The following is a 13,356-nucleotide window of genomic DNA, read 5'->3' on the forward strand; positions in this document are numbered from 1 at the left end:
GGTTAGCATTTAGCATCACATCTGCATACAGCTATAAGATACGTTTAACTTAGAAACAAGACAAGATGTAAAAATACTGTAATTAATATTGATGTTTGAGACAAGAATAAGTTAACACAATTTTGCAGTAGCAATACCATGGGGTTAAAAGATTTTTACATCTTCACTCCTGAAAAACATAAAGCCATTCAGAACCACGACAAGTTACTACTCCTGTTAGCTATGGAGGAAAAACATACCAACAATTACTACTACTTTTTTTTTTTTTTTTTTTTTAAACAAAGTTACTCAGCATGTGGTTTATGGAAAGAATTATCTGTCTCTGCAAAGAAAATAGATATATATCTATATTGCAACATACCTGGACCAAAACATGACACAGTGTGCCCTATCAAACCTCCCTCAGTCAATCAAGCATTACAAAAGGAAAAACTGACAGGTAGAGATGCAAGGGAAATTACTGAACAATATTGGTTTATGTATGTATGACACCAGAAACAGATGAGAGAAAAATGATGTCCCACATGGTAATGCATTTCTTTTCATTGAAGTAAGATATCTACTTCAGTTCTTGAAATAAATGTTTTACTAGAAGTTTTCCTGCTTTAAAAAAAAAAAAAAAGGCTACAAGGCACCTCAAAAGAGAGGGGCAGGACTTTTTAGATACTAAAATGATTAATTACAGTTACTTAAAAATATTTAACTACACAATTTACAACTACTAAAGAAGTCATGGATCACAGATTAATGAGCTCCTGGTGGAATTTAAGGGTCTGCTATTTTGCAATTATGCAGTCCTATGGAATGTTTATGCAAACTTAAGCTCCAGTTCAGGAAAACATTTAAAATTGGGCAAAATGGTTTGCTGAATTGGGGCCATTAAAAACAAAAACATGAATCCTTGGTTCATTACATCAGATTAAAAAAAAATTAATATCTCATCCCATTCTCTTGTTCCAATACCTTTGAATTAGTGCTTTTGGTTAGTCAATGCATTAACCTTTGGGCACTCAGAGTGGCAGGGACAGCAGTGCTGTGGAGGTGATGACCTCTGGTACCGTGAGGAAAGGTTTCAAACACAAATTGTGTACCTTACAATGTCAGCTACTGTGCTTGAACATGTGTGTGCAGTAACTAAATTTTATATTCAATGATGCACACCAAGTATCTGAAGGCAGGAACAAACCTGCAAACAATTCCAGACAGCTAAAAGAAAGAAGGTGTTTTAAGAATCAAGCTTTACAAGGAGCATGTTTTCATAATGATGTACACTCTAAAATTACATCAACATTTTGATAACCATTTCTATATTTAGAATACCAAAACAACATACAAATACCCCATTCATTTCTGTATTTGCTATCAGCTTCAAGTGCTACATCGATAAACAAAAATCTGAGTCAACAGCATTACTTGGAAAAGATAAAATAGTTAAATTTTAATATAACACAAGGTTAAAAACCTAAGTATCAAGAAGAATTTTATAGCATCATAGCCTTTACCAGAATCTGAGAATTTGTAAAGGAGATGTCTGAATACAGCCTTCCTTCCCAGGCATAGAGCCTTGTTTCTTTTTCAATAGATTTAAAAACAGAAAATACACTTCCAACTACTTTACTCACAAGCCAATTGACCTAAATTTCTAACTTTGATGGTGTTAATAGTCTTTCCCTGCTCCAAAACCCCAAGTGCAATAATATTTTGGTTAAAAAGATTCTGGTCTTATCTATTGCCCAACACGACTACCAAAATTTTATACATACATAGTTTCTATTCAAGTCAGTTAAAATGAAGAGTATTTTCTGCTCATAAACCTTATTATGTTAACAGTATACCATTAGTGAAAGCATATATATATACACATATAAAGCATATATATACACATATAAAGCATATATATACATATCCTGTCTGTTACTTAATACACCATTGACTGCTAGCCATACACTGCAGGCATTATCATCCTCATAGGCCTACTACTCAAGGCCAGTGCATGTTCTTGGCTATCCACCTTGAGCCTCTGACTTTGCCTAAAGTAGGCCTAGTGGGATGGTGAACCTTTACAACTACTCAGTATTTTTTAAGCAGCCAAAAAGAAGGCAATGCAAGCCTTTTCTCAAGTCATGAAGCCATTCATCCAAAAAAAGGCAGGATAAACATATTTTTACCTCCACTGTGCATCTTCTCCTGTTCACATGGGTTCCCCACATTTTCCACAGCAATTACCTTTTGGGGAAGATCTGCTTTGGGGCAGGCTAATCAAGTGCTGTGGGTAAATTCTTCAAATACAAGTATAAATAAATGAGACAAATGCACACAGTGACTTGCCTCTGAAGGTCTAAAAGCCTGGCCACTACCATTCTTTGTACTCACTATTCTGCCTTGTGTAGCTTCTCCCAGGAGCCCTCCAAAAGTGATTACAGGAGACATACAGGCACAGTATAGGAAAAGAATCGAGGCCAGGCACTGCAGGCTTAATGCATCCTTGAAGTCACTCAAGAAAAAAGGTGCTTTCCTTTGGATGTCAAGTATCAAACCACCAAAAAGCCTAAATAGGTGAGATGAAACTCGTCAAGCTGTAGACTAAAGGATTCTAGCTAGTTCAAAACTATGGGCTACAAATGACTGCGAGTGCCTATTGCCAGCACGAATTAGCTATTTCGTAACCCAGATTAAAACGTAACAGTTTAAAATGTAAATGAGAAGTTTATTCATTCCAGTTCAGTAGTATTGCAAATATATAATCAAGCAGGTTGTCCACATTTTTAAAAGCTGGCTGGGTGTATTTTAATATGGGCTAGATACTAAAAAAAAAAAAAAAAAAAAAAGGAAAAAAGTGCAAGAGATTTTACCTCAACGTTTTAAATTAGATCTGTTTTAAGATACTCAAAACAAGAAACAGAGAAGAAATATGCTAAAGCTCAACCAAGAGCACTGTATTGATACATTTCAATAATCCTACTCCAGGGAATAACTGTAGGGTTTTTTTAATTTGAATTTTTCTACATATATATAGTTAGTTCCATAAATAAATCTACGTCTTATTTTTAACACTGTTTTTATTTGGAGTATAGAGAAACAGAAAGACAAAACCAGACATATGTAAGTCAGTTCAACTGAGTTAAGTTATTCAATAAGAAACTAAAAAGCTTTTGGCAGTTTAAAAAATTTTTTTAAAGTCAATTAAAAAATTCAGGACTCCAAAACAATAGGTATAATTTGCACCTACAAAAAGAAATTAATTCCACTCCTATGGAAAACTAGTGTCCTATAGAGACACTTCGTGGGTGGAAAATTAACTTTTCAGCTCCATATACTGCATGGAAAAAAGCAAAATGTATTAAAAAAAAGCCAAAATGGTAAAAAGCAACACAAATACTGATTTTTTTGTTCTCACAAAGATGTGAGAAAGATGCATTTCATTTTTATTATTTTGGGAATTGTACTTCAGAATGAACAGGGAACAACAATGCAACTCAACTGGGAAAGAAAAGTCCTTCAATTTTATTTTAGATCTAAAAGGAACCTATCACTGAAACCAAATAATTTTTTTCTACTTGGTATTTCTTGTTGTTCCATTTTGTACATGTATAATAAATTAAACAGATTTGCATTAATGGAAATTTTTAGCATCTAGCCCAATACTGAAAAGTATATAATTCCTGATACCATTATGACAACTGCATGCGCCTGACAATTAAAAATTAAACCCCGACTCTTAAAAAGTCAGTTAGTTAAATTAGGCAGCATCTTATATGAAATCCTTCACAAATGTGTTGAGAAACGTTCCCAAAGGCTTGAAAATGCTTTAAGCAGATTTGACAGTTATAGGCAAGAATTCAACACTTGAAAAGGAAAAAGACTTCGCTCTGACACTTTTATCATGATGTTTTTACATTCAAATGTTGTTTTTAAAAATGGTGAATATTCATCACTTATTTCTTTATGGTAACTAGTATTTAGAGAGAAGTGAACACACCTTCCAGTTCTCTCAAGTTCAGGTCCAGCATGATGGCCTTCTTCTTTGAGAGTCTCTCCTGTAGGAGTAGATCCATTTGGAAATTTTGGTGCCTTCCTTTTCTCCTACAGAAACGAGGCAAACAAACATACATTTAAATCATATTCTGAGACTGAATTATACTTTTTAGAGTAAAGGCAAAGACAGCATGAAGACACTCTCTGCCTTCCAAAAATCTTCTTCATAATTTCCAGCTTTAAGCAGTCCTGCATTTGCCAAATTAATCTTTCATTGAGCACAGAAAACCAGAACTGACTTGACTTTATGACACACACAGTGTTTAGTTGAAGAATAAATGAGAAATCGTTCCTCTACTGAGCATGCTGTTCACCAGCTTCTCAAAAAATTTCTCAGCCAAGATGGTCTTCCAGAAAACCCTCAAGCCCTGAAAGAAGCCTAAAACTATTCACAAATAAATAGTGCTGCTGTCACCCTTTCTTTCCCACCCACTCCTCCCAACCACCACTGGATCCCCTTCTGAATCAAGAACACTGGTCTCTCCCCCTACTTCTGATTCTGACAGCAGGAATTTCCCTCAGTTGTCAAGACAGAGAAAGGGAAGAAACCGGAGTACCTCTGAAGTCCAGCTTCTCCCTAGCTCTCCTTTTAAGCTTGCATCTCAAACAAGTGAAATGATCCATTTTTATCTATTTCATAAACATTCCATGAACATTAAATGCTAGGCTATATGCCTTGAAAGATCTCAATCATTGCTGTATGCAAATGAACGATTATGTAAGAATTTCAATATTCTTGCAGGTCATTGTTAGATGAGTAATAAAAATTTCTATTATGAACTCAGGTACCAGACCAGTTCTCCTAGAACTCACATGAACTCATTTTGACATTACAAAAGGAAATATAGTAAATACAACTGACTTAAAAGCATATAAAGAAAATGAACTTTTATTATTACTATTTGAAAACAGAATTTGCAAAGTAAAAATCATGGGAGCTCTCTGCTGGACTGGTTTTTTTTTTTTTTCTTTTACCTGGGAAGGAACACTTTTTGGTGGCTCAATTCGTATAGATGGATCCCATTCTCCTGGAGGCAGCACTGTCACTTGGTCTAAAAATTCATCAATTCCTGACAACAAATCATTTCGGTCTTTTGCTTTGTAGGCAACATCATGGAAAACCTACAAGAAGGAGGTACCCAACATTCAGTGTTATTTTTTTGAAGAAAGAACCGATTACAAGGAAGACTTCATTATTTTTAAAAGAGGCAAGGGAAATCTTTTAAAGCTTCTCAAAAGTTAGGCTTTTACTTTACTTGCATAATTTTGCATTAAGTATGACCTGTATGCACATCCCTATGGAACATAAAGTAAGGAGGTTTATATCTTCTCACTCAAAAGGTATACTGAGTTAATTTCTAAAATTAAAATGTTACTCCTCATTACTCAGTAAATCACTTTCAGGCACTTTTGTCCAAATGTCAGACCTAAAGCCACTGTGACACTATGCTGTGCTAAATTAGAACAGTATCACCTTAAATAAGCTTCATAATTAGAGAGTTTATTACTTACCACAAGTTTTTATTAAGACCAAGAACTTCATTTGTATATACCTAGCTTAGTTAATTTTAAAAGACCTCTTTAAAAGCATATGAAAGCAGTCCCCCTATACTCAAAAGAAGTCCCATGTTGTTTTACAGACAATACAAACTCTGAACTGGCAAATGGGTAGTGTTTAAGAATAGCAATCCCTCAATCCCGTGATGCATTTATACACACAAAGAGAAAAACGCTAGTTTTGCTATGAAAACCTGTTTACAGAAGAGGATACTAAATTGCTTTTGTACATTTGAATCCTGAACTCTCCAAAGACCTAACCACTAGGTTTTTCTAAATGCAAATTAGATCTTTTAAGTTCATTTAGGTCTTTATAGACCATTGAATAATTCATAGAATCATAGAATCAGTCAGGGTTGGAAGGGACCACAAGGATCATCTAGTTCCAAGCCCCCTGCCATGGGCAGGGACACCTCAAACTAGAATTCCTATTTTCCTATTTCACTGACCTGCAGTATTCCTAAAAACAACAGATTACCTAAGTAGTTAAAACTAAAGCTTTTAATATTCAGTTTTCACACTGAACAAATACTATATTCAAAGACTAGCTTCCCTCAACTGTTAAATGGTCGATTCCTGGTTTACATTTCCAAACTTTTAATTGTTCTAAAGAATATTAGAATTTCTGTTATAGATAACCCTAAAAATTATCAGCAGTTCAGTAGATGGCGCTCAACACCAAGCTGGAATTAGAACATCTTCCTTTGGCTTAGTAAGAAGATGACAGCCTTAAAAACTCCCATTTCTGCTGTGCTCTTTCAAACTGTCCACCACAGCTCTCAGCGTATGACTTCAAATGCCTTTGAATCATTTGACCTTGCTTTGATACAAAGATAGCTGTGATGACTCAACTATATGCATGGAACAGGTTGCCCAGGGAGGTGGTAGAAGCCCCATTCATGGAGGTTTTTAAGGACAGGCTGGGGCTCTGTCAGAGATCCAGTGTGAGGTGTCCCTGCCCATGGCAGGGGGGTTGGAACTAGATGATCCTTGTGGTCCCTTCCAACCCTGACAGTTCTATGATTCTTAAGACTTTCTGTCCTGAATACTTACACAGTTTGCTGTGTCCTTTTTGACATACAGCAATTCCTAACAATTTTATTTAATAGTTTTATTTCCTAATTTAATACAAAAATGAAATCTATACATCACAGTTACAGTATTTTTTCAGAAATATATTTAAGATTTCAAGAAAGACAAGGGGCAAAGTTCCTTTACCATTATCCAGTTCACTAAGACAAGAACTAAGTTTACAGTCCTTCATTTAAGCAGCTCATTGCTTAAACAGGGTTTTTTGTATTTTTTTCTTTAACCTGTCAGTCCAGAATACATTTCTACTGAAAACAGTCAGTAAATATGTTATTCTAGACTTCTTTAACTACAAGTGTTTAAAATACATCACTCACATCATCTGTCATAAGCGTTGCTATTGATCTTCCAATTTCATGGTACTGTGGAGCTTTCCCTGCTGGTCCCAACAACAAAAACAAAAACCTGTGGAGAGAGTCATTGAGATGAATACAGTTGACTTACTCAATTATACTCAGAGGGTTTTTTCAAACTTTTTTCAAAAGAAAATCTCTTCACCATTTCAGATCTTAAAAACTGCTGCAAGACTAAGAAAGGCTTGCCTCAAAGTCATTACTGGAAGGAACTCAAACCCTGAAGCAGAATTACTCAGAAATCTTCATAAGTAAGCCTGACTTTTCAGTTTCTTATAATGCTTTAAATGTAGCATAAATCTACAGGCTAGAGTTCAATGAACATTTCTCCAGATTATAAACCCTTCTGACATTCCCACTGCCAAAGACTACTCAGTACGGGCTTAGGAGCTTTATTCTAGCCTCCCTGATGATCACCTCTTCAAGGGATTTAAACCTTCTCCAGGTTGTGACTGCAAAGACATACTTGAAGCAACATACTTGACCATACTCAAAGGCATATCCTGGTCCTGTGTTAGTGGAAAGGAAGGGAGCCTGCATTTTGAACACCTATGGTAAAAGTGACATTTTCAAAAGGAAATCCAATCTAGAGGTGGGTCATCGCATATATTAATAGAGTCTCCATTTCCAATCACAGTAATAGTTACCACACTTGGGGGGGAAAAAAAAAAAACAAACAAAAAAACACAAAAAAAAACAACACACAAAAGCCTCCACAAAACAAACCAAAAACCCCCCAAACACCACCCCAACAAAACACAACCAAAACACACCAAACTTGAATGGGACTAGTATCTTTTAAATTCAAAAGGATACAAACCAAAGACTGAATCCCAGTAATTCCTTCCACAACCTTCTTCCTATATTCCATGAAAATTAAGTTCTTAAGTGCAACATATTTGCAAAAAGTAGCACCTCCTTTGACCTTTTTTTTTTTTTTTTTTTTTTGCAAGTTCAGTACTCTAACCAAAACTGAGACTGCATCTTCAGAATCAAGTATTCTATTCCAAATCTGCAATTCTATGTCAGTCTGAAAAATTTAGGACAGGATAATTTTAGCTACATCAATAAAATAATCTAAACCCAGAAATTTTGGAATTTCCCAAGAAACACTGTGAGCACTAAAGTCAACTACCCTCTGAAAATTCTCATATCTATTTATACAATTCCAAGTTTATTTTTTGCCTTTCTTTAGAGTGTGTAAGTGGAAAATTACAAATATAAACAAGTACTTTTATAATTTAAAACTTAAAAAAAACCCAACAAACATAACATACAAAGTTATGCCAAACACCACAAAACAGCCCCAAGCAAGAGCGTGTACAGAAAATGAAGTGTCCTTCTTGATGAGTGATGAAATGACCTGCTATCTTTACTATGGGACCTGCATTGTGACATTTTGATCATCTGTAGTAAATATATTCACAGTATACTGGCAAGACCCATGATTTTGAAAGGTTGGGCACACCAGGCTGGATGGCATATTGCAGACTGAAAATCCATTCAATGTATTAGCTGCAGGTTGGTTACCCCAGTGTCAATCATATACCTTTTAAGTTTTTCCACCACCTATTCATATACAGAGCTTCAGATTAATTCGACTTTCAGACTTAGTGAACTCAAAACACTGTCACTGTATAGCACTGAAAGGAACTACAACAGTCTTCATGTCCATCTTTAAAAAGGCAACACAAGCTTGGAAGACTCAGGTTTTACTGCAAGTCAGCTATCTGTTTCAGCAGCACCCTTACATACACTATGTATTCAGGGTATTTTATGGCAGATCACATTCCCTCAAATTTTGCAGCAGATGACTGGTATCATATTAAACAAAAGTCTACAACATTTCTTGAGCTTAATAAGTAATATATAAAAAATTACAACTGTTTGAGATCTTATTACTTATTTATTAAGCTAGACTTCTCAGGTGTTATTTACCGTGTAGGAACTGGAACCTCTGTGAGACCTGAGAGAAGCACAGCAGGGGAGAGCCTCACAAAAGCAATAATTGGTCTTTCTAAAAAATCTACTTCTCCCACTAGCACATTTGATGCTTCTGCTCCTGAAGGAATTTTCCTCATGAAGTTCATATCAACCTATTCATACAAAGATGAAACAAGTGTTTATTCCCTTACATTTGTTAGCAGAAATTCTATAACATGTCAGTAGTTACTAGACATTTATGCTACACAGAAAAATAAAAATGCAAATTAAATCACTCACAGTAAAGACAAACATATGTAGAAAGCATCAGCCAGTTAATAAACTATTTTCTAAAAGTTAAAATTACTACCACCTACTATATTCTAGAAGACTCCAAACCTTTCTAATATTACTTATAGTGACAAGCATTGTGTGATAGGACATAACTTGACAAAACCAAAGCACAATTAACTATGGAGAGTTCATGCAATTACACGATTTCTAGAATGCTATTATTTCACAGTTCCGTATTTCAACTATAAAACACAATTTATGTTCTCATCCATAAAGAGAGTCTTAACGTTCATTTCTGTACATAATTACAGGAAAGCATTAGAAAATGGCATGGCACATGAACTCTGTGTTCACATACACACACACACAAGCACCACGTACACTGCTTTCTAAAGAACTTACAGGTGACCTCTTGAGTCCCGCACCAAGTGTGCCACAACTACAATGCCAGGAGGCAGAATCCTGCCCAACAGGAGACAAGGCAGGTGTACAGAAGGACAGGCCAAGTGAAAACATAAAAACTGTGACAGAGGAGCAGGAACATATGGCACCTGCCATGATTACATGAGTACTACTGTGCAAGTTAGCTTTCCTTAAATATAAGCAACGTGGCAAACCAATTTTCTTAGTGTTTCGCACTACAGACAACACTATGGACTGAGTTTTATAGTACAAACCATAGTGGAACTTGCCCAGCAAATTTGAATTATAAAAGAAATACATGAGATTTATAGTATTACACAAGATTTCCTTCAGAAAATATGCTCCTAATCATCAAGATGTATGATAAAAATTTTGTACAGCAAACATATAAAGCAAATCCCCTTTAAAAGCCCTCTTTAAAAAAGTCAATTCTAGAAAAACTACATTACAACATCATCTACAATATTGTTTCTTAAGATACTTCATAGCAGATCTTAAAAATATCTCCCCTCTGCACGACATTGTAGTGTCTGCACTCTTGAATCAAATTACCAAAATATTGAAAAGATCTAGTGAAAGAAAACTCAGTCTCACTGAGAAGTTTCAAAACATTTGACACATCTATCCTACAGCATATTCTGACACTCATGCATACAAGTTATATCTTAGTACATGTCTTGTGTATACTCATACACGTGAACACACAGATATCTCAACTGTACCCAAGAGGGGAGTTGCAACTACAACATTTTATATTACATACTTATTTTGTGCTAAACACTGAAGTATTTAACGTTCTTTACCTTACTAAAATCTACAGTGCTGTTTTCTCTGCTTCCTCCTGTCCCAGTACCTTTAACGTCTCCACTTTTCCCAGTGTCTAGATTTCCAGGTGCTGACTGTGGAGATGCTAATAGCCCTAAATGAAAACAAAGGAGTTAAGTTCAAAATGCTGTTTATAAAGTCAACTAGGAATGTGACACTACCAAAACTCAATGTGGCAGCTTATTTAAAGCAAATGTGCAAGTTATTCAGTAAGAGCGCCCTACATTAGTATCATAAATGCAACACTAACAAGTCACTGGCTTGTTGCAACGACAAAACTAAGAAAAAATTAAAATTAGGTGTTGCCTAAATGATGGCCATTTGCACAACAGTCACCAGAAAACAAAACCTACTTTAATTGCAGATAAAAATAACAATTGTTGGCGTTTTACTCGTAACTGCTCCAGTAGTTCGTAGATTGCACCTTGACTACATTCAGTTCTCAAAACCCAACCCAAACACCTCTGCTATCCCATCTCTGTAGCAGTATTTCAACTGTAAAAAGCCTCAGCAACTCTCAGGCTACAATTAATGCCCTGGTAGTTAACTAACCTGTACAAGTAAATAGTGTACTTCATGAAGTATAGATAGCTTGCAAACTTTCAGATTTCAATCAGCAGATCCATGCTCCAACTATCGATCTGACCAGATGTCACTACATGAAATGGTCTCTGTGACAGGTTAGCTGAAGATGCATGTACAACAAAGCTATTCCAGTTAAACATACAGCTTCCTTCTAACATCTACACCACAACAAAACCATTTTATGTAGCTTTCTACACTACCAGCAACACTGAATTGCAGGTTTAGTGAAGGGTGCATAAGACAAGTAGCCCACGTGTTCACACACAATGAATTTCATGCTGTGCCATGGTTATCCCTACCCTAGTATCATTTAAAAGCTGGTCTAGGCATACAAAACCAAGTCAAATTCCTATCTTTAGGATTACAGAGCTTTTACTTCTTCATTTTAACATGTACTAGAAGCACATTTGGTGCAGCTTGTCTACACTAGACCTTTAAGATGTGGTGATAACACATTGTTTAACATGCTTTCAAAACCACACCTAGACTGAAGTCTAAACATTGTATTATATGCAGAAAATTTGTATTTAGGTCAAGCACCACTATAGTCAAGATAAAACTAAAGTCTTCACTGGCTACCTTTTAGCTATTGCTCTATCATAACTACTGCTGCACAACTATTTGCATCCCTCCATGTTTATAATTTAGCAATTTTACATTTTATAGCATATGAAGTAACTAAGTTTAGTTTACTTGATCCCAACATTTATTAAAAAAAGTTTCAAAGAGACATCATATCAATGGATTATATGCAGGTCCAAGCCTTTGCCATTAATTTTCATCCTTACAGTTCATAGGGATATAAATGGATTGGGTACTTCTTCCTGAATCAAAACCTAAATGAAGTTAGTAAGCTGTCATTTCCTTTATGATTCCTAACAAGTAATTAGCTAACACTATAAATAATGTTCAGTTAGCTAGACAACAGGAAAAAAATTTTTTTAGAAGGCAAAGAAAATAAAAGTCACATTCTGCCCTTTGCTCCAAGATGTGTGCCTATTCACACTAACAATCAACCTGTGGAATCACCTGTTCACACTATTGAACTGCGTAAGGGTTGATACTAAGGTAAGACTACAAGTAGAGCAGAAATATTAAACTGTTTTTGCAGAAGATAAGCACAATTTTCACTTCCTCCCCCTCTACATTACAATGAATGTAGCTTAAGATGTATGACTGATGAAAGATAGGCAATGCATCACTTCCCTAGTTTGGGGTTTTTTGTGTGTGTTTTTTGTTTGGTTTTTTTTTGCAAATGCCCTGTGAGCAAGAAGAAGCAGACACTGGAATAGAAAGTGGAGTGAGAACAAAGGAGAAGGAGAGAATAAAGAATCTACATATTAACATAAACTAATTTATAATTTCACTATTAAAAAAATCATACTGATTCTTCTAAAAGGCCTGCCTTCAAAATTTCTCTAACCATCAGTCACAATTCAGGTTCAGAAGTTTTGGCACTGACAGGGGAACATCTGTGTGATCCTAAACCACCTGTAAACAGTTTTCCTTTCTTGCAGTTGGCCAGACTGCTGTGTTCATGTAAGAATACTGCTTACAGGTTTTCAGACCTGAGCAAGTATTCCCATATACTTCCTTTCACTATGCCTATCAATCAATCCAGTATTTGAGGGGAAACTTGGAAAAAACAATTATCATCTCTAATAGCAAAACACTTATCTCAAATGTCACACTGATAAATGAATTTTTCTTTCTGTTCTCCAGCTCAAGAGATATAAACTCAAATTCAGGGGCTTCTACTAAAAAGAAGACTACCTAGTACTTCTTCCAGACTGTGAGACAGAAATTCATCTAGTCTTACCAATCTACTAAGATGATCATTAAAAATACACAGGACTCTCAATCTTTTAAGGAGATATACCACCTGCCTCCTTCAAAAGGCAGCAAATTGAGTCTTGAGTAAGTTTGGATTAAAACCTCATAAGATCACTCAATTTACAGCACTTATAACTACAACTTCACTGAAGATCATGGGCATTTTCTAGCCAACCAGTTTAATACTGTCATCACTAAAAGCAAGAAGGATACATACATTTGCCTCAAACCTCTGCTTCAGTTATGTTGGGGATCTAAAATGAGTTCAAAAGCTAAGCATGACTATTCCAATTATGTTTATAAGAAAATATAAATATATGAAATACAATTTTTTAAAAATAAAGTCACACCACATTTGTATATGGGGAAACAAACAATTTAAAAATAAATTCCAATGCAGGCTTAATATGGAAAAAAATTTACTCCTGGGGGCAAACAT

At 35.3% G+C, this 13,356-nt stretch overlaps 1 protein-coding gene across 1 annotated transcript in view; it reads right to left on the reverse strand.

Moving 5' to 3' along the window:
- Nucleotides 1-13,356, reverse strand: part of SLC4A7 (solute carrier family 4 member 7) — a 58,421-nt gene that overhangs the window by 16,944 nt on the left and 28,121 nt on the right. Inside the window, exons 8-14 of the mRNA XM_054385129.1 lie at nt 10,478-10,593; nt 9,654-9,713; nt 8,973-9,130; nt 6,999-7,086; nt 5,011-5,157; nt 3,980-4,083; nt 2,374-2,548 (exon numbers count right to left, since the gene is read on the reverse strand). Coding sequence (XP_054241104.1) covers nt 2,374-2,548; nt 3,980-4,083; nt 5,011-5,157; nt 6,999-7,086; nt 8,973-9,130; nt 9,654-9,713; nt 10,478-10,593 — 848 coding nt within the window. The remainder of the gene's footprint in view (nt 1-2,373; nt 2,549-3,979; nt 4,084-5,010; nt 5,158-6,998; nt 7,087-8,972; nt 9,131-9,653; nt 9,714-10,477; nt 10,594-13,356) is intronic.

This window comes from Indicator indicator, chromosome 11, assembly GCF_027791375.1.
Source record: "Indicator indicator isolate 239-I01 chromosome 11, UM_Iind_1.1, whole genome shotgun sequence".
In the NCBI taxonomy this organism is placed as follows: domain Eukaryota; kingdom Metazoa; phylum Chordata; class Aves; order Piciformes; family Indicatoridae; genus Indicator; species Indicator indicator.